This window comes from Eretmochelys imbricata, chromosome 7, assembly GCF_965152235.1.
Source record: "Eretmochelys imbricata isolate rEreImb1 chromosome 7, rEreImb1.hap1, whole genome shotgun sequence".
Classification (NCBI taxonomy): Eukaryota; Metazoa; Chordata; order Testudines; family Cheloniidae; genus Eretmochelys; species Eretmochelys imbricata.
In genome coordinates this window covers 94,640,019-94,662,037 of record NC_135578.1, presented here as the reverse complement: position 1 = coordinate 94,662,037, position 22,019 = coordinate 94,640,019, and the positions used below count along the sequence as shown (strand labels likewise).

The following is a 22,019-nucleotide window of genomic DNA, read 5'->3' as shown; positions in this document are numbered from 1 at the left end:
ACGCAAACGGGTACGATCCGTTGTGTAGTCTTCCCTCTACAGCTATGTAAATGGTATGGCCCGCTCCCCCCTCCCCCAGCAGGCGCGGCAAGCTCCATGGTAGAGTCTACTCAGCCCCATCCCCCAACTCTACGCTCCCTCCCTCGCCACTCTTAGAAGCACTGTTCCCATTGGCTGCGGCTCGCCGCTTTTGCCAATGAGGAAGCGGCTATCATGGAGGAAGGGAATAAATACAAGATGGCTGCTCCTATAAAATCAGGCGTTGGGCTTCTCCCCAGCGATGGGCGAATAGAAGCTTTAACCGGTGCTTTGAGGCTGTTCCACTGCTACCACCCTCACTGCCGCCACCCCCGGGGGCCAGTGGGAGTCCGCCGGCAGTCAACGCGCTCAGCCGCTCCCCATCGTTATCCGCTGGGGCCGAGGTCGGAGTGTGGAGCCTGAGAGGCCTAGGCCAGGCCCCTGTATCCTCCTTCCTGGGAGAGCAACGGCGGCCCCCGCCTGCCACCCGCTGCTCTCATCAAACCCGGCCCAGGTTCCCTCTGGCTATGGCGGTCTCCAGGTCGGTATAAGCCCGGAGTGGCGGGGGAAGAGGGCGGCGGCCCATGGACTTCAGTCCCCAAGGCAGCCTCTGGTGTGTGGGGCTGAAGAGGTGACTCGCTCCCGCTTCCTAATCGCCTCCTTAACCTCTTGAGGCCCCAGCGGGGCATTATTCCTGCCCAGCAGCATGCGCCACTTGCGGCCTCCCGTGTGCTTCTGGTGCTGCTGCATGGCCCTGAGCGCGGGCTCAGTCCATAGCATGTCCACCGCCCGGGGCAACTGCAGCCCCAGGAGCAGACCGAAGCCCTTAGCTCAGTAAAGGGCGTGTGGACCCAGACCCCTCCTTCCTGCGATAAGGGTTTTTTCCCCACCCAAGATCTTATACGCACTGTCAAAGGATGTACAGGCCATCCTTAAGTGTTCATGCCGAAGGCTGGTGGAATCCTGCCACATCAAAGTAGCCCACCAGTGTATTGGCACCGATGATGCCGGCCTCGGGAGTTGACAGGAACCACTTTGCTTTGTCTGCCTCCTAGTATACCAATAATAAAACCATAGACTTCCACACCAAGAAATGATTAGGGAATCCTAGCTCCTAGGTGGTATCTATTTAACATATGTGAATCAGGGTGTGCTGGGGTTTAAAGAGTTTAATTATACAACTTTAGTAAAATATTTGTATATTATAAAATTGCCTATGAATCGCAATCATCCTTTGAACACAGAAAAACTTCACAACAGGATGCTCCCCCCCCCCCCCCTTTCTAACCATTACCTAGATGTTTTGACAGTGGTGATGAGATTTGGGGATAATCTACATAGATGGTACCTCTACATTTTAAAACTTCTGTAACAAAAGTGGATCCTAATACAAAGATGTACATTAAGTAGGTAGTGACGTTCATATCTTTGTCCATACATCATCTGGTCTATTAGAATATGTGAATTTCATTCACCACTGAAAGCTGTTGTGAAACATGAATTCAAGCCTGCAATATGGGTGTTTTTTGTTTCTAAGAGCAGTGAGGCCATTTGATTTGACATGAGAAGCTTTGAGGTTGACAATGTTTCATGACAATTTTTTGGTTATGTTCTCTACTGTTCCCTTCAAAACAATTGTTTTGTATTGGGATTTTGTCCAAACTTTAAAGCACTAGGAGATTTTACCTTTTGCAGTGAAATTTTGCTATCGGATGCCGCATGTCATTTCCAACACAGCAGTGTTATAATCCCTTTATTTTTGGGGCAGTCACTGTAAATAATTCTTCTGTTACACAAAAATTATCCTAATTACTTTATTTGCAATGTTGCAGATACCTGGAATATTAAGAATTAGCTGAACAGTAGATATGTATTTTAAAGCCTTGCCTAAAATGAGGATTTGCTTCTGTTCCAAGCTTCAAATGCTTGTAATCGAATGTGTTCCCTGTGTAGACAAGTATACAGAAGTAGTGGAGTATTTGTGAGAGACAGTCCAAGAAAAGTTGGTAAGGAATCACTTCAAGAGCCAGTAGTGCAAAGGAACTGCATATTTTGAAACACTTGTAACAGTTTGGCTGTCCCTGTTGTCTCCAATGTTTCAGTCTACATGCAAAAGTGATACTGTATAAGTTTGGCCTCAGCACATTCTTATAATAGCAGAAACATCACACAATGCAGATCATATACAGTAACTCTTATTCTGACAAGTGACCTTTCCTTGAAGTTAAATATAAGAACAGGAGCATTGTAGCAGTCTGTGTTACACCTGACAATAGAAAACCATGTTTCCAAGAGTTCTCACTTCTGAACCCAGAAATTTCAGCATGCTTTCCTTTCGAACTTGTATGAATATATAAATTGTTGGTGTTGATTACATTAGGTTTGGTTGCTTAGTGTTATGGTCTTTACAAGCTTCATTTATCTTAGAGATCTGAACTCTCCCTGTGGATAGTTGTGGTTAAAAGTATGTTTTTTAGATATGTATTAAAGAACCAAGATTACTGTTCAATTTTAACTATAAATGGGGGGAGGGGGCGGAAACAAGTCTGGCTGACTTAATATCTGTCTAGGATAATACTCAATATTAGTTTTAGGGAAGTTTCTGGCTAATTTAGTATTAGAACCTTATTTCAAAATGAAATCCTATTCCTGTGTTTGCAGCTGATTTGCTTTTATATTTTCCTATACTTCAAAAACAAAAGATTGTCAAGTACCTTGCTGTACATGTGAAGATTAGCTTTGAATGGTGGTTGAATGGAAAAACCTTCCTAAAATCTTGGCTTGTCAAAACTAAACTCTGGACGGATGGTGAGAATCTGTAAACATTTTTTTGTCAAAACCAGATTAGGATCTTATAATGCTACTATAACTAAGACGCATTTGCTTTGTAAAATAAATAATAAAAACATGGCTAGCACTTATGGAATGAAGGAAATGGATTTTTGGATATTAGTCCATGCTATTGGATGAGTGGTGGTGTGTGTCACCAGAGTCTGCTGTCTTCTAGAAATTTTGTTTGTGGCAGAATCTTTATAGAGTCTGCTGTTTATTTCATTGTCTTGGTTTTTTGGATTTATTTATTTAAAACAAAGTAGCAGAAGCCCCATAACAAAAGTAAAACACAGATTATGTGCCATATCTCCTGAAATAATACACAGACAAGTAGGGGCTACCCAATGGATGTCATCCCCAAGAATAAGTACAAATGGGTGTTTAGGCAAGATAGCCTTCCTCTCAGGAGACAAACACATGTTGCTACAGTGCTCCCTTCTCCAATCTCCAAGAATAAGCCTTGAACAGGGATAATTTGATGGGAATTCTCTTCTCTCCCTGACGTCTCCTTCCCCATTAGCTGTACAGGGCAGTGTATCTGGGTAATAGAATTCTTTCTTAGTAGAAACAACCAGTGCGATAGCAAGAAATTTGTTCTTCCTCTTCTCTCTCACTAGGCTTGTACACAAATGTGAGCATGGTAGGAACCCCTGCTTGAGAAAGGAATTAGGAACTCGTAGAACTGGGTGGCTCAAGACAGGGACTAATAATGGGATACAGCAAATCCTTTCACCTTAAAGTCATTTGCTCAAACCTGCCCCCTGTTATGGTGACAGTCATTATGATGTGGTGATGGTTTTGGTGGTCTTTGTGATTATAGGTTGCCTAGTGAACATTTTCACATCACAAACCACTATCACTGCAAAAAAGGACACTATATTCAGTATTGTTGCCAGATTTCAGCGGTGTCTAAAATGTGTGTTGACATCAAAATTGAAAGGGGACACTGCCAGCTAAAAAGTTAATTAAGGTATTTAACTAAAGTTAAATTTAAGCTGTTTTTTAAAAAATCCCACCAAAGAGCCACTCTAATTTAAAAATTTTAGAGGGAACCTATTTTTCATTTCCTTTTGTATATTCAAAAACACTTTATATATCATCCATTGTTTCTTCTGCTTAGTCAGTCAGTTACCCCTCAGAATAATGGGAAAATCTGCACTACACTGGGAGGGGAGAAGAAACCTTTTTAAAATAGGAAAATGTGGTAGAAAGTCATTCTGCCACTTTCTTTGATTTTACTAACAGGTATAATACCTGCCCCTACCTTTAACTCACTTCATGAAATTGATTAGATTTCTAGTTGTGTTCATTTGAAATACTTTCTTACCTCACTGGAGAAAATGTGAAGCATTTTAATAAGCAAGTGTGGAGAAGCACAAGCTGCCTGTGCTGTACCTGGTCAGTAAATAAGACTCCAATTTCTGGGTTTTCAGTATAGCATCCTTTAGTTGCACCCCCTCCCCCAGCCCCCCGCACACATACAAATTGGGACCGTAATACAGGACCAATATTCTGAATAGTTACTGAGGATGATCATGATAGTAAAGTCCCTGAGAATGAGAGTGGTTCATATGCTGGTCCTGGCAAGCCTTTATAAGGTGTGAGGCTGTGTTATATAAGAGTTCCTAAGAACAGGCAACCTTGCTGTGGGATCATAAACATCTAAAATTTCAAACCTATATATCATTAACAATCTGTCTATATCTATCTCTGTCTCAAGGTAACTCAAAGCCTCCAGTAAAGGCCTGAAAAATCCATGTGCTTGTAGAAACATTGTGTTAATGGGGTTATCAGTTCTGGCAGAATATAAATTTACTTTAAAAAAAAAAAAAAAAAAAATTCTAGCAGAGAACCTTCCAAATGTGAATGTATGCACTGCTGTCTTTTCAAGTTTGCATGTAGTTTCATTGCTGCTGCTCTTCACTTTCCCAAGCAGCAACAGTAGTAGAGTGAAATTGACAGACTGGGATCAAGTTGATTGCCATTGAAGAGCCTGCAGGTATTGGTGAAAGTTATATTGGTGGGATTCTGATTAGTTTCATCAATACCCCCAAGCTTTAAAATAACAATAAAACTGACCTGAGTCTTGTCAGTTCCACTCTACTAGTATTGCTGCTTGGAAAAGCTAAAGAGTAGCATAGGCAGGCACTCTAGTACTAAAATCTTACTAATGAAGACTGCTAGAGTTGTGGAAGAACACTACTGCCTGGCACTAGCCTCAGGCAGTTGGTAAAAGGATAGAGCAGTGGAACTAACACCCCACCCCCCATATAACAGCAAGGAGATGTGAAACTTCTCAGACACCTCCTAGTCAAAGACTGATACGAAAGATGAAACTCCTGAACAGGATCCAAGGCTAGAACCCTGATAGGAATTCCAGCAGCTAGAGCTGGGATTCTCACCAGGGTGTTGCCCATAGATTTTGCTGGTATATCTTTTGTATCAGTCTCTGGCTACTAGGTGTTAATACATTTTTGAAGCCCTGTTCTAATACTATTGTGTCATTTTGTTGCTCTTCTCTGTAACTTTTGCAATGTAATTGGTCATACATATGCTTCAGTTAATTCTGAAGATGCTTTCTGAGATAGAAAGTACGTAAATGATGAAATTTGCATTGCATTTATAGTTCTAAGAAGGGTCCATTTTTCTCTGTCAGCTACATTGTATATTGTAGCATTTTGAGTGTGTGTGTGCTTTACATGTAAAGGAATCACCTTATTTGTTTTAATAAGGAGTGTCCAGTTCTAACACTGAAGAGGTTTCAGATTGCCAGAGTTCTGAATGAGGCAATTACTCTTCTTATATATTCCCTCAAAACACTACTTCAAAGCCTTAAAACAAGTAACTTACATTTCTTTTCAGTAGATGTTTTGTGTGTTGGACAAGAAATACACTAAACTCTTTATACCTTCTGCTTTCCATTGTGAGATGGGTATCTGTGTGGTTGCCCTGAAGTAATACTCCCTTCCTGTTTACTTTTGACTTTTTCCAACTCCCCAAAAATCCCTCTCTTCATGGTCTGTCCGTCTGTCTTTCAATTTAGGGCTTAGTTCTGCAGCTGTTACCCATACAACAACTTCTTTTTAGAGGCCAGTAAAACTTCTTGTATGTCTTTGCAGGACTTCACCTTAAAGGCCTGTTTCATTTCTCATTAAGGCAGGGGGACAAATTATAGTCACTTAAATGGGACATGGCTCAGGTCCTAAAATAAGCTTCTTGAGGCAGGGATCTTCCCTACTTATTTGATTGCAAAGTATCATGCTAGCTTGGGGATACACTATGTATATACATGTCTGCCATATACAAGTTATAATTATAAAAATATTTTAAATACAGTTAAGGTTGTACAGTGGAATAGTAAAAAGTAAGGAAATGACAAAGTTAAGGCTGCCTGTGCTTATGCATTACAGCAGTCTTTAATTATTATCCCTTTTTAAACACGTGATCCCTGTTTCATTACGTAAAATTGATGACTTTGTGCCTAACTTAGTTATGTTAAACTGTTTGGAAGATCGCAACAGAATATGTTCTGTTATGACACAATGTGCAAGCAGTGAAGTAAGGAGGCTTGCCTCATTCCATACATTTCTATTTCTCTCTCTCTACAAATAGTCATTTATATTCCACAATCCCCCAACCTATGAAAAATGAAATTTCAATCAATTATATTTACATGTCTCAGGATTACATTGAATGTACAGACATCAATTTTGTGAAAACTTTCATTTGTTTTTATCATCTAATATAATCTGATGTACATATGTTAAATAGGACTTCTTAAAACTCTTTAAGTTGGCCATATCAAATTTTCACCAGGACATAAAAGGCACATTTATGGTCTCAGAACTGTATTCCTACAAAACTTAAGTTTCTATCCTCTTCCTGCTTTTTAGTCAATTTAAAAAAAAAAAAAAGCTTTCTCCCCACTCCTTCTATACTTGAAAATGGCTCAATTTATTTGGGTGAAACTTACAGGGGGAAAAATGTGCTCCTTGTCTCATAAAAGCGTACTAAATTTTAGTACTGTTTTTAAGACCTGAATAACAACCGCGTAATATTAAATATAGGCACTGCAATGGGTTATTTCTAGGCAGCATGCATAGTGGATGTATTTGTGTCCCTATCAGTATTTAAAGTTTTTAAAAGGCAACTGCTAAACGCTTACTCTAAAATATTTGTTACTTGCCGTGTGCTGAACCACATATCCTGCATTTTATTTTTTGCGGGAGGCCTGTGGATTCCTTTGGTTTTTGCTTGATACCCTTGTGTGACTACACATTTCTCTAAAATCGTACCATTTTAGAAGCTACTTAAGGTGCCATGTACTCCAAAAAGCAACAAAGAAGCACAGAAGGGGACTCATACAGTTCCAAAAACAAAGGACTTTAAAGATTGTGGGCTTCTTTCCTCAGAATGTATTTATAGTAAGAAAGCAGAATCTACAAAACTTTTATTAACACTTGAACATCCTCCTTTCTTATAGATACTTTTTAAACAAGTATTAAATCAGCTGTCGCAGAACAAATAGAGATACCTAACAAGTTCAGGGAAGTGAACAAGGGCTTGACTTAATTTACTGTGCTATAAACATCACTTTTTATTTAAGCGCAAACACATAAAGGGATGATGACTGTTCTACCATTGTATCCGATGAAGTGAGCTGTAGCTCACGAAAGCTTATGCTCAAATAAATTGGTTAGTCTCTAAGGTGCCACAAGTACTCCTTTTCTTTTTGTTCTACCATTAAAATTCAGATGTCTTTGGGGAAGAAGGTAGCAGCCACTACAGTTGCACAGACAATGGTTTACGGATGGCAAATGAAGGAAATGATTAAATTGTGAGTGGATGTAGTCAGATGGACTGCAGTTATGTTAAAATTAAGATATCTAGAGGGAGGCCAGTTCCATTATTTTTTTTATGTATATAAAATTCTATTTTTTTCAGAGCAATTCAGAAATATCTTTGCTGTTGTTTTTATCTCTGTGCCACTTAAGTTTAGTTCCCAAGTACTCCTTTTATCTCTGTTGCCTGCTCACACTCAAGGCTTCGTTTCTGAGAAAAACACAACACCCTCCTGTTCAGTTGAGAATTTCAGCTATAATCACAAGTGGTGATGTACCTGTGTATTTAAACTGTGAGCTGTTTTGGGGGAGAGTTCTATTGTACATTTATGGTGCTGTTATATATAGGAGGTTGCCTCCTCATAGCTGAGGTTACAACCAGATTCCATTAGAAAGCTGTATTTCTAGTTCCACTTCAATGTTGGTTTGGAAAACTGGTTTGTCCTTACCATTGCCTGCTTTATTCTGAAGGCAAAAAAATGTCTGCAGTTTCAAGAGAACTTTTTTTCAAATTTCGGTTTGCATTGCAAATAGTTGATTACTCTGATTTTAAATTTTTAGTAGTGTCTCAAGTTTGTCTTCCCATTAGCTCAGAAATGCTTCGGTGCTATCAAAGTAGAAAACCAGATGTAATCGGGCTAAGGCCTGGGCTACGCTGGGGTGGGGGGGGCGCAGGTGGCGGGTGGTTCAAACTAAGATACGCAACTTCAGCTATGCTATTCGCATAGCTGAAGTCGAAGTATTAGTTCGACTTACCTGGCTGTCCTCACAGTGGTGAGTCGACCACGGCAGCTCCCCCATCAAATCCGCTTACTCCTCCTGCTGAGGAGGAGTACAGGTGTCGATTCGGGGATCGATTTATCGCGTCTCATCTAGATGCGATAAATCGATCCCGATAGATCACGCGAAGACATACCCTTAGTTATTAACAACTGTGGTGTCTAGCTTCAGGATCAGTCCTACGCCCACTGGTTTCAGTGGGAGTTGTGAGCTGAAATCTTCCTTCCATTGATGTCAATTGATTTGGGGGCGGGAGGGATTTTTTTTTTTTTTTTTTTGCCATTAACTTAATTGGGAGGAGGATAATGGGGTTAGAGGGGGATGAGAGAGAATGTTCCCCCTTTGTTAAGTTTTGCAGCTTGGGGGGGGAAAAATCATTCTCCTAGACCTTCCCTGATCTCATAGCTTCAAGAACACAAGTCTCTCACTGGGGTCTAGTTATGTCTGTACAAACATAGGTGTTACAGAGGCCTGGAGCACCGAACCGCGGCCAGTGGGAGCTGCGATCGGCCGAACCTGCGGATGCAGCAGGTAAACAAACCGGCCTGGCCCACCAGGGGGCTTACCCTGGCGGGCCACATGCCAAAGGTTGCCAATCCCTGCTCTAAGTGGTGATGGAGTCACATCCCTTGGCAAAGAGATCCATTGATTTGCTTCACAATTAGAAAAAAAACTTATTCGTAAATCACAAACACTTCCATTTATGAAAAATTACTGTAGGAAAGTTTCATAAAGAAAACTACTTATTACAAAGTCCAATCTTTTTGCCTTAAATGTTGCCATCATGATGTCTCTGCTAACAGTGAGGTAAAGTATTATACAGAAGACCTCATGTTGCGCAATACTTGTCGTGCTGTTACTCCTCTGTTTGACAAAAGTACCTCAAAGATTCTATTGGCTTGATGCTTACACATCTGGCTACTCAGCTAGGGGAAGAATGAGAATTGATGACAAAACTGGTATCCAAAAGAAAGGCAGAACTTGACATAATGGATTATAAATCTGCATTTCCAGCAAAAATTTTAATGTTAAATATTAGGGTTATTTCTACTGGAGTCTTGTCCAAATGCACTCGTGTAATAGCACTTCTCCATATCACTGTTGGGATGTAAAGTGTTACTGAAGTTAAAAGGTATTTCTATCCTGAAATAGAGAATTTCCGTCCTGTTCTGAGATGAACAACTAGTTGATCATGATTACAACTTTGTGGAACTTTATAAAAAGTGGATAAACTGTAACTTTTGTAATGAAAGATTTTTACTCCATTTTGGATTTGGATTTGATCAATGTTCTGGTTTATTCTCAATTACAAATTCTTTCAGAATGAGTAAACTTTTATTACTAAAAACCATAATTGCAGATCCGTTGGTCTATATCTTGTCAGTCCCCAAGCAACCAACTCCCTTCAAATTGTCAAGTGTGCTGGACGGTTTAATGGGATTATGTTAATGGAGTGAGCCAATCAAATTCTGCAAGTATAATCACTTAGCATTTTTTTCATATGTGTAGGCTTGATCGTCTCTTCATTTTACTGGACACTGGTACCACACCGGTAACAAGAAAAGCAGCTGCACAGCAACTTGGGGAGGTGGTGAAACTCCATCCCCATGAACTGAATAATCTCTTATCTAAAGTAAGCATTTGTTTCTTAATATAACATCAGAGCCTTGCCAAATAGAGAATTTAAAATGAGAATAAAACTAGATTTATTTTTTTGATACTACAAGGAAGCCTTATTTGTCAGTCTCCTGTTTTTTAGGAGACCACCTAAAAGAATCCCCTAAATATATTGAATACTATTCTGCTTCATTCTTAATTAGAAGACCACTTCCATTAAACAGCTAATTTATCAGGCTTTAGGATGTCACTTAAGACTGGTTTTCACTGTGTATTCTAGATATGATTAATTCCTACTTTGTTCAACATTTGCTGTAATCTGGAAAGAGAAACTTAACTCTTTTCAGTTTCCTGCTGTTGCATCATTAGTTCAAAACTTAGTTGATCTATGTGTTGTAGGGTTAAAAAGTGATTAGTAGCAGGCTAGATGATTTTAAAGGACTAAAAATGAAATAGAGACTTTCATTACTTCTAGATTTTAATCTGGCCAAATCCAGTTTAAAAAAGAAACAAACAGAACCACCAAAAGTAATATTTGTCTGACAGTAGTGGCATCAGAATGATCTCATCTCTGTTCTTATTGAATGGGTATCTATACCAGAGTTGATGCTATCATCAGAGTGGCCAGAGTCATGAATATTATTCCACTTTTACCAAAAGAGAGTCCTTTCTGGGGCTGAGGCATAATGGTATTGGTTTAGAGAAGTGTATGCTATCACAGCCCATGTTGGCCTCCTTGGGCAAAAAATTGTGCATTGAGCGTACTTTTCTCAGTGCTCTGAGAAAATACTACTTTTTAAAATCTAGACTAAGTTGAATTAGAATGATGGGACACAAAACTGTGTTTTAACTACTTGTTTGAGTTGTTTGTACTAGATTATCATTGGTGCTTCTTGTTGAGTAGCATGAATGCTATTGATAATAAAGCAATGTGTATTCTCACTGTTTCTTCCTTGTCCCAGCTGTCTTTTAAATGGAGCCTTTTGATCCATTGCATTTAAAATGATCTTGTACAGCGTCCAGAGCACTGGATGGCTGCTGTACTCATGAAATTAAAATTTATTTCAAGGTTTAGATAACTAATTTTCAAATCTTTCTTTAAAGGTGTTAATATACTTAAGGAGTACAAATTGGGATACTCGCATAGCAGCTGGCCAGGCTGTTGAAGCAATAGTGAAAAATGTACCAGAGTGGAAGCCAACTCCAAGACCAAAACAAGGTGCTTTTAAGTGAACTATGGATAGTTGATAATCACTCTAATGTACACTTACTCTGGTATAAAACTTGTAAAGCAGATTGGAAAAGATTGTCTGACAAGCAGTCTGCATGCTACATATGTCAGGGGTCAGCAACCTTTCAGAAGTGGTGTGCCGAGTCTTCATTTATTCACTCTAATTTAAGGTTTTGTGTGCCAGTAATACATTGTTAACGTTTTTAGGTCTCTTTCTATAAGTCTATAATATATAACTAAACTATTGTACGTAAAGTAAATAAGGTTTTTAAAATGTTTAAGAAGCTTCATTTAAAATTAAAATGTAGAGCCCCCCCGACCGGTGGCCGGGACCCGGGCATTGAGTGCCACTGAAAATCCGCTTGCGTGCCACCTTTTGCACGCATGCCATATGTTGCCTTTCCCTGACATACACAGAATCCATACCCAACCTCTTAATGGGGTTTGGCTTTATTAACAAGGATAACAACATAAGATTCCACCAAAACTTCTGCATAAGTTTGGCTTCTCCTAGGATTTCATCAGGACTGCTCAGCTCATGTTCTAGACCCCAGAAAATATCCTTCCTTCTCTTTTATAAAACAGGTGGGATAATAAAGCGCCTACCTTACTGAAAAAGCAGAAGTCCATTAATCCTTAAAGCTTTACTGTCAGTTGGGTGTTTGAAGCCTACTGCAAACACTTCCCCCTCCGCCTCCCCACTTTGCACTCTTACACCACTGAACATGTCTGCCTGCTAGAAGGTGGAGTCATGTGTTGTTATTGTGTTGCTTTGGTCAGATATTTCCTGAACATCTCCAGTTAGTTTTCTATAAAAGCCGTGTAAGGCTAAAACTACTAACAACCAGGTCTGTATGTACTGTGTCTCTAATTTTGGAGTTCGTGAAGCTATTTGATCCTACTGATGTTTGGTGGCCCAGTGTAATGGTGCTGTATTATCATGGTTCTTTTACCTGAATGCTAAATACAATTATTGGACATGTCAGTTCTCCCTTCTGTCTTTTAGGTGTGTTACAAAAGCACAAGACTTTTTTTGTGTGTAAAGTGAAGAAAATAGGCTGTACTAATTTTGATTTGGGTACATAAACTTCCTAATAAAGCACATTGGGCTGTAAATGAGCAAGATTTTGTAATTTCAATTAGGGAAGCAAATAATTGATCTACTTTTTCGACCTTGGGTAGGTGCACATTTGTGTTTGAAGTACACCGTCTGTGAGCACATCAGGATTTATCAGCCCCATGAGTCTGCAAATCAGTTTGCACAAAGTAGACATGTAAATGCACAGCTACCTAAAGTCTCAAAATCAAGCATAAGCATCATCAAGGCAACGTATTTAGATGGATATTTTTATTGACTCAGTTGGATTGCAGCAGGTAGATTCTTCCCTCCATGAGGCCTTTAAACTCACAAATTAAATGGGTGTATTTCTTTCCCACCTTTGCCCCTGCTTCTCATGTGAAAGAGCATTGGTGTTGACGGTTTCCTTAAGTGTATTTTTAATTTCTATCTAGAATCTGATTCAGAAAGTCCTATGGATGATTCATGTGCCAGTGATAGACTGCGTTTTGATAGGTTTGATATCTGTCGACTATTAAAACATGGAGCATCTCTTCTTGGATCTGCTGGTGCAGAGTTTGAGGTCCAAGATGACAAATCAGGTATGTGTTCTATTTAATAGATTTTCCCAGTTATCAGTGTGTGTGTTGACCATATTGTAGGTTGTGACAATCGAGAATCTCCCATACTGCTAGGAAGAAGGTGTGGGGAACTTGCTAAATCATAACTGTCTTTTGGTTTGAATTCTCACTTTAGGGTAGAGGAATGAATTATTACTACACGGCTCTGCTTGGAAAAATAGTTTCTGCTCTAAAGTAGTGGGATTGATTTTAGTCATTGTCCCAGCAGAGCTATGATAAATGCAGGGGGAAAAAATGAAATAAGGTTTTGCAGTTGAGTTCAAAGGGAAAATGACAGGAGAAGAAAAAACTAAGGTTTCTACAGCAACAATAATTCAGCCACATTGTGCATGTACAGGTTTTCTATTTTTAGCCTAAGTCTATTGTAATATCTCTTTGTATTTCCTGTATGTGTTGTAAGTGCTTAATATTCCTGCCTTTTTATAAAATCATGATTTTGACAGCTCAACCTTAATGTTGGATAGCATAGTTTGGGGGTTCTCAAATGTTTTCATAGGGTGGACTGCATTTTAACAGGACTTGTGAATGAGGTCTTGCAGATCTCTCATGTAATATTCCTATGACAACCGCAGCATTTCATTATATGGAGGGGAAAAAAAATATCAGGAAAGCTCTTCTTTAGCTTTGTTAGTGAAGAATAGGAGCAGGAAGTAACTGAGAGGAGCCAGTACCATACAACTAGCCAGCTGTCCAGCAAGTACTCCATGGACTTTGGTGGTCCAGAGACTGGTGGTGGTAAACATGTTATGGTAGTATCCAAAGGCACCAGCTGGGATTGAGGCCCTACTGTGCTAGTTGTTGTTGTGCAGACACAGATAAGAGACAATCTGTGCCCCCAGACAGCTTCAATCTAAATGGCACAAAACAGACAAATAAGGAGTTAGGGATTTAATGTTTCTTCAACGTATTCATTTTCTCATACAGTTCTGCTTTGTTAGGTTCATGTGACTTTGCGGGGGGGGGGTGGAGGTGCAGTTCTTCTTTAAATTGGGGGTAGTAGTAGGATGAGAAATGGGGAAGTTAATAAGAGTAAGGGGAAAGAGGCCAGTCACTGCTCATTACTTGCCTGACTATGGTCTGCATCCTGGGATTGGTAGGCATTCTAAAAGAGGTGAGTCTTGAGGAGGGATTTGAAGGAGGAAAGGGTAGTGGTTGCAAGTTATATTAGCAAGTTTTTTCTGAGTATTAGGGGTGGCATGAGCATACAGGATGCATAAGGAAGGAAGCTGACTGGTGCACAGAAAAAGGTGGGAGTTGACAGAGTGAAGCTGGGAGTTGGTGTCATGATACACTACTAGGTCAGCAAGACAGGGAAGGGCTATGTTGTGAATACTTTCTCATTAAAACAGACTTTACCTTTAAAAACAAAGGACAGCACTAATGGAGGGACTCTAAGGGTATTTCTGCATGGCAAAGAAAAACCCACCGCTGGCCCTGTGCCAGCCAACTTGGTTTTGCAGGACTGCTTAATTGATGGGCTCTCCAACCTTGCAGGGTCCTAGAGGCTGGGCTCCAACCTAAGCCTGGAAGTCTACACAACAATGAAACAGCCCTGCAGCCCGACCACATGAGCCCAAATTGGCTGACATGGACCAGCTGCAAGTGTCTAGTTGCTACGTAGACATGCTCTAAGAGGACTAATGTCGTCAGAGCAATGAGCCAGGAAGGTGATATTGGCAGCAGCATTTTGGATGGACTTGAGAGAAACAAGGTTTTAGTAACCAGTGCCAGAATGGAAGATAATAAAGATGCAGATGGTGAGGGCTTAAACAGAGTACTAGCTATGTGAAACAAGAGGAAATGTCAGACTCTAGAGTGATTGTGTAGGAAGAAGGGATGAAATTTAGACATGGCCTGAATATTTGTTCTATAGATGTGTCTGAGTCAAAGATTTTTATCCAGGTTATGGCCCTGGAATACTAGGAGCATGGTGTTGTCCACAGGGAGAGAGAGAGAAACAGTTGGGGTGTCTTAGAGGACATGAAGAGCTCAGCTTTGGCCTTCGTGAATTTGAGAGTACTGGACATCCACAAATAGGTGCTAGGAAGATGGGCAAAGACACTGTATTGGACGGAGGGTGGAGTGCTCATTGGTAGAAAGGCAATGAACCTGTGCACTTATATGGGTGAGATATATAGGAAAAATGAATTTTTGTAGTTTGTGATGTTAGTTAAATGTTAGGCTTTGATTTTCATACCTTATTAATCAGCATTGGGCAACAGTGACGCTTCTACATTACTACAGTTCCACATAAGTATTAGAAAATAGGGTGCAGGAGATTTATAATGGATTTTTATTATTAATTATTATTATTATTATTTTTTTTTAAACATTCTTACTCGTAATATTTGGTACCAGCAGAAGGAATTATGGTAAAACTTTCCAAACTTTTGGGTGCCTAAAGTTAGATGACATAGTAGATGGATTTTAGGTGCCTAACTTTAGTCACCAAAGTTTGGAAACTTCAGGTAAATCGCTTCCTGTCTCTACTTAACAGGTAGATTCTCAGAATCTATCAGTTACATAGTATCTGTATTTTTGGTTTTAAGTGTGTATGTTTTAAAACTTACACTGCTTTAGCTAACACATTTAAATTGCAAACAAAGTTATTCTGCATACTAATATTCCTCAGAACCAGAAATCACACAATTTATTTTCTCCGAATTAAGTTTCCTTTATGGGTGCTGCATGATGGGTGTCACACAATGTTGTTGTTCCTTGTTACATTAAGTGTAGTACTCAACATAGTACTTGCTTCTATCTTAAGCTTAAATCTTCATACAAAAGGCACTTTTGTTTACTTCCAGAAATCAATTAGAATGTGAAATCAATATTTTTGCTTCTTTTGCAATTTGGTATCTGGAGTAGACAAATAATGACCTTTTAGTCTCTTTGAATTCCTGTTAGTAAACAAAATACCCTTTATGAAATAAAGTCTTCTAATTTGGTAAGTAAGGATGTATAACGGTTTCAAAACTGTAGGCACACGGGTGTGTGCACCTGCATGCCCAATAAATATGCAGAGTTGCCACAGTTGGATGAACAAATGAAGTGTACATATTTGTGTATACAGCCTTATTTGCATGCACAGTAGTGGTAAATGTGTGCACTAACTTTCTGCAAAATTGTTCCAAGTTTAGATATTTAGGACCTGAATTTCTAAGCAGAAAGTATCTGATTAGATTGTGTCAGAGGAAATATTACTCCTGAAATGTGAACCACTAGTTCTACGTAAAAATAAGAAAAGGAAATCTGACCACCCCAACTTGTCATGGCAGGTTTTTACAGAATTCTTCATAGAGGCAAAATTTAAAATCTCCTGCTTTCTCCTAGTTGCAGGGTGATGACAGTGTCTTTCCTTTCCTATGTAAATTTACCATTCTTCCAGCTGTTCAGGGACTGTTACGCCAGAACCTATAGCTACTGTGACAGGGCAAGGCCAGATGGCTATAGAAAAGTAGTGGGAGATAGATATATTAGCTCCAGGCTAAACAAACCCCTGGTACCAGGCAGCTGCTCCTGGTCAATTAAGACATCTGGGGCCAATTAAGAACTTTCCAGAAGGCAGGGAGAAGGCTAGGTTGATTGGGACACCTGAAGCCAATCAGGGGCTGGCTGAAACTAGTTAAAAGCCTCCCAGTTAGTCAGGTGGGTGTGCAGGTCAGGAGCTGTGGGAGGAAGTTGTGCTGTTGGAGAGACTGAGTAGTACACACCATATCCGGCACAAGGAAGGAGGCCCTGAGGTAAGGGTGAAGTGTAGCTTGAGGAACTGAGGGCTGCTGTGGGGGAAGTAGCCCAGGGAATTGTACATGTCATGTTTCTAAAAGGTCAGCTACCATAGCTGATACTATTAGGGTCCCTGGGCTGGAGCCCAGAGTAGAGGGTGGCCCCGGGCTCCCCCCCCCCACGTTTGTCCCCTGATTAGTCACTGAGACCGGGAGACAACAGAGACTGTGCAAGGAAGGATAACTTCTCCTCCCCTCCCTCACTTGCTTATGATGAAAATGGCTCAGTAGACTGTGACCCTTGTCTCTAGAGAGAGAGAGAAGGGTTACATGGAGGGTCACAGTGAACCTCTGAGGCTAGCGAAATCCGCCAGGAAACGCTGGACCCACAGAGGCAAGGATAGAGCTTTGTCACACTATCATCTTGGTAAGATTATGTCCAAAGTCTTCATTTGCAGCATGTGCTATATTAAATTAAAATGACAAACCAATTTTCTGATAAGTGCACTCTTTCTTTTCAATCTACATGAACAATACATATAAAATACTATGTTAAAAGAACATTATTAAGCCTGAGAAGTCAAGCACTCAAAAGTTATGAAATACCAGAATTAAAGTTGCCTATGCACACTTAATTTGACCCCTTTGTGCAAAATGCAGTATTATAAAGTTTTTATCTACATGATCACTTAGTACTTTTTCCCCAGGTCCTCGACTTCATTCAATGTACAGGAGAGAGAGTACTCACTGAATGAGCAGCTGTCCACTGTTTCTTTTTATACTCCTTCAGTGTGTGACCCCAGCCTTGTTTTGCTACATGCCTTCCAAACCCTGCACTGAATAAAGAATTATTAACTTCTTCAGGGCAGCTTTTATGGTGCTTATCACTTTAGCATCTGAGTAATTATCCACTTTTTACAAATGGCCAGAGATTAAGGCCAAAATTGTCAAGTATCCAGTAATATTGGGTGACCAACTTGAGATGCCAAGGACCTAATTTTTCAGAAAACTGAGCATCTTTACAGCACTTTAAAGCATAGCTTTCATTGATGTTGCTTTCTCTTTGCAAGTGCTCAATACTTTGCAAGTCAGACTCTGGGCCTCAGGTTGGACTTTCAGGAAAATAAGGAAGAAACAATTAGTATCCACTTGTGAAACATTTGGCTTCAATGACTTGTCCAGCATTTTCTAGGAATTCTGTGTCAGAGAGAAGCATAACATCCAGTTCTCTAGGGTAGCATTCCCCTTCTTCAAACATAAGAACATCCCCTCTCTCCTTGCAGTTCCTTGCCTCATTATCTATACACCTTTCTCCAAGTGAGAAGGGGTGGAGTGGGTCCTACAGACAATACCCTAATTCACCGCACAACCCTGATTCTTCCCGTTAGTGCAGATCTATCCTGTCCTGGTCACACAGCAAGTCAGTGTGGTTGAGCTGGATATAGAACCCAGGACTCCTCATTTCTAGGCCAGTAACCTATCCATCAGCTTTGCTGCTTCCTCATTGTGTTTGTTTGTCTGATCTTCATTGATCTTAGGCTTGTAAGAAATTTATAGAGCATCTGGATTTCTGATAAAATATGCCTCTTTATTCCCTCTATTAAACAATGATTTCTAAAAAATAGATGTCAGGTATTTACAGAGTACCCATTCTTAGAAAAATATAGGTGTCTGAATGAGTTGTTTTGAAGTAATTGAGCACCCATTTTAATGAGAAAATTATGTACAGTATATGGTGAATGTTGTTAATCTTGCAAATGAAAGTGAATTGTAGCTGTGAATCTGATGGGTGGTTTTTTTCCTTTTCTTTTTAGTGGATTAATTTACATAGGGTTCTCAGCTATCTGCTATGTTTATCTACAACATAAACCAAGGATTGGTTCTGGTTCTGTTCAATATCTTCATACATGATTTAGATAATGGCATAGAGAATACACTTATAAAGCTTGCAGTCAATACCAAGCTGGGAGGGGCTGCAAGTGCTTTGGCGGATATGATTACAATTAAAAATGATCTGGACAAACTGAAGAAATGGTCTGAAGTAAACAGGATGAAATTCAATAAGGACAAATGCAAAGTACTCCACTTAGGAAGGAACAATCCGTTGTACACATGCAAAATAAGAAATGACTGCCTAGGGGGAGTACTGCAGAACGGGATCTGGGGGTTATAGTGGATCAGATCAGACTAAATGAATCAGCATTGTAATGCTGTTGCAAAAAAAGCAAACATAATTCCTGGATGTACTAACAGGAGTGTTGTAAGCAAGACATGAGAAGTAATTCTTCCACTCTGCTCCATGCTGATAAGGTCTCAGCTGGAGTATTGTGTACATTTCTGGGTGCCACATTTCAGGAAAGATGTGTCCAAATTGGAGTTATTCCAGAGGGGAGCAACAAAAAAGATTAAAGGGCGAGAAAAATCACCTGTGCGGAAAGACTGAAAAAAATTGGGTTTCTTTAATCTGGAAAAGAGAAGACTGGGGGGCAGGAGCATAACAGTTTTCAAGTACTTAAAAGGTTGTTACAAAGAGGAGGATGGCAAATGGTTTTGTTAACCTCTGAGGATAGGACAAGAAACAATGGGCTTAAATTGCAGCAAGGGGGGTTAAGGTTGGACATTAAGGAAAAACTCCCTAACTAAGGGTAGTTAAGCACTGGAACAAATTTCCTAGGGAGGTTGTAGAATCTCCATCATTGGAGGTTTTTAAGAACAGGTTAGACAAACACCTGTCAGAAATAGTCTATTTAATACATAGTCCTGCCTTGAGTGCAAGGGACTGGACTAGATGAATTTTCAAGGTCCCTTCCAGTCCTACTCTGCTGTGATTCTATGTTATGAAAATATTCTGTGAATTAATGTGTAAAAGTACATCAAACGTTATGCTCTTGTTGGACAAACATAAATAATGGGTCTGTAGTCTTGGCAGAGTCACTGTATGCCTTCAAGATGGTTCAGGACAAGGAAAATGGACTATTCTAGGTAGTGGCAGCTGTTTGACTTTCTCTTTTTATTTTGTTGGCTTTTGTAATCACATGTTTAAATGTATAAATTTACAGGATTATGGACATGGATATAATTAAATCCATATATCTGAGTTTCCCCAAAGGTCCTGGCAATATGAGCCACCTGACTCAGTGTTAAATTGACATTGAAAGGGTGTGTAGAGCCTGATCTCAGCACTTGATAAGTCACTTCCTTTCTGCTTACTATCTTCAGCTGGCACTTGTCCATCCCTAGTTGTGAGGGCAGCAGTGGCAAAAACCAAAGGTAGATGACACCACTTCAGATTGCTCATTCTAGGAATTTGTAGATATAGGTTACGGAAACCAAAGTTTACCCACTAGATTTCTAGGCTTATATGTAGCTTGTGGCCTTGTTCAATTAATTGAAATCCTTTCATTTGTATGTAATCTTGAAGTGCCTAACTGTCCTGATATCTAGTTGCTAAGCACTTCACAAGCTTTAATTAAGCTTTGCAAGTTTCTTGAGAGATAGACAAATACCATTATCCTCACTTTACAGATGAGACTTGCACAACTTAACACATGAAGTTTGTGGCAAAACTGAGACTAGATTCTGAGCAGACCCCAGTTCCAAACCCAACCATAAAACCATCTTTCCCCTCCTACAGAATCCAGCTCTCCATCAGAAGACATTAGTTTGGGGGGAACTAGTATAGAAGAGGCTTGGATACAGTGGTTGGGGTTTTTTTGTTTTTGTTAAGTATTTTTAAACTATCCAGAGAAACTTGGCTTTCGGGCTTCCAACAGGGAAGTAAAGATGTTCACATACTATGTATGGGTCTCTGAGTCATCTTAACTCAGGGATATTAGAAATGTCTCATTCTCTGCATTTTTGTCAGGCCTTTTTGTTTCTCTTTGGGGAAACTCTTTCCATAAAAATAGGTGCATGTGCAAAATAACAATATTTAATTTTTTTATTTAGCAAGGCTCCAGTTATTGACAGAAGAGTCCTCTGTGCAATATGGTAACTGCTTGTTCCCTTCCTCCAAAGTGCTTTTCCACAAAATTCAGAAAAATGTTATTTTAAAATCCCATGCATATAATGCAGTTCAGTGAGTCTCATGGAAGCTGTTTAAAAGTATTCCAGAACTTTTCTAGTGAAAGCTAATGCCACTTTAATTAGGTAGCTATATGGTTACAAAAACAGATCTTTATAAGGGTCAGTATGTTTTGGGTTAAAAGAAATTTTACAAAGCTTTAAAGTTTCTGTGGCATTTTTGTGTGTGTGTGTGTATGTATGTATGTATGTATGTATGTATATATATATATATATATATATATATATATATATATATATATATATATATATATGTAAAAAAGTACAGTTGATCTCTGTTTTGTTCTCATAAATTAGAATATTTTAGTTTTACTGTAATTTTTATCAAGTCTTCAGCAGTAAATCTATTGGACATTTGTGTTTTGAAATGAAGTATAAAAGCTGACCTTTTTTAGGTGAAGTTGATCCTAAAGAGAGGATAGCACGACAAAGGAAATTGTTACAAAAGAAACTTGGACTTGATATGGGAGCTGCAATTGGAATGAACACTGAAGACCTGTTCAATGATGAGGATTTGGACTATACTCCTACTTCAGCTTCACTTGTAAACAAACAACCTGTAGGTAAAACCTCGGGCTGTTTGACTGCAAGGAATAATACAGTGGGTTTGCTTCATTTGTGCTTCTGCCATTGTAAATCATTACATTTTAAATACTAAGTTGGACTTATAATTTTGCTCTGTCTTTCGAACACTTAAACTTCATACGTTGCACATTAATCACATTTAGTACAGTGCCAAACTACTGCTCTGGGTTTCAAGTAACATGGGTGCTATGAGGAAGTGAGAACAAGAGGGTGGTTTTTTGTTTTTGTTTGCCCTTGGGGTGGGGGAGGGGTGAACTTTAGATACAGGCAGGATTGACATTGAATGGATTCTTATTTTTTTAGACTCTTCAGGCTGCTGAGTTGATTGATTCAGAATTTCGAGCTGGTATGAGCAGTAGACAAAAGAATAAAGCTAAAAGGATGGCTAAGCTATTTGCAAAGCAAAGATCCAGGGATGCAGTAGAGACTAATGAGAAAAGGTACTGTAGCAATTGCTTTCTTGTTTGTTTTCTGGTAACATAGTAGGTTATCGGGCCAGCTCAGAAATTCCCATTCTGGCTTGGGTCTGAGAACTCTTCAATGAATCTTGGTTCCACCTTTCAATAATTCCAGTAAATATATAAACTATTGATACACCATTCTTTATTG

At 39.5% G+C, this 22,019-nt stretch overlaps 1 protein-coding gene across 4 annotated transcripts in view; it reads left to right on the top strand.

Moving 5' to 3' along the window:
• The first annotated feature begins 246 nt into the window (after positions 1-246).
• The window catches only part of BTAF1 (B-TFIID TATA-box binding protein associated factor 1), a 95,145-nt gene continuing 73,372 nt past the window's right edge, over positions 247-22,019 (top strand). For 3 of the 4 annotated variants that reach the window (XR_013346703.1, XM_077822622.1, XM_077822620.1), the window contains exons 1-6: positions 247-559; positions 9,981-10,104; positions 11,193-11,307; positions 12,832-12,978; positions 21,221-21,426; positions 21,714-21,850. Coding sequence is in view for 3 of the 4 variants with exons in the window: in XM_077822622.1 (XP_077678748.1) it covers positions 546-559; positions 9,981-10,104; positions 11,193-11,307; positions 12,832-12,978; positions 21,221-21,426; positions 21,714-21,850 (743 nt within the window). In the remaining variant the exon portion in view is untranslated. The remainder of the gene's footprint in view (positions 560-9,980; positions 10,105-11,192; positions 11,308-12,831; positions 12,979-21,220; positions 21,427-21,713; positions 21,851-22,019) is intronic. The other variant, XM_077822621.1, reaches the window with a different exon arrangement.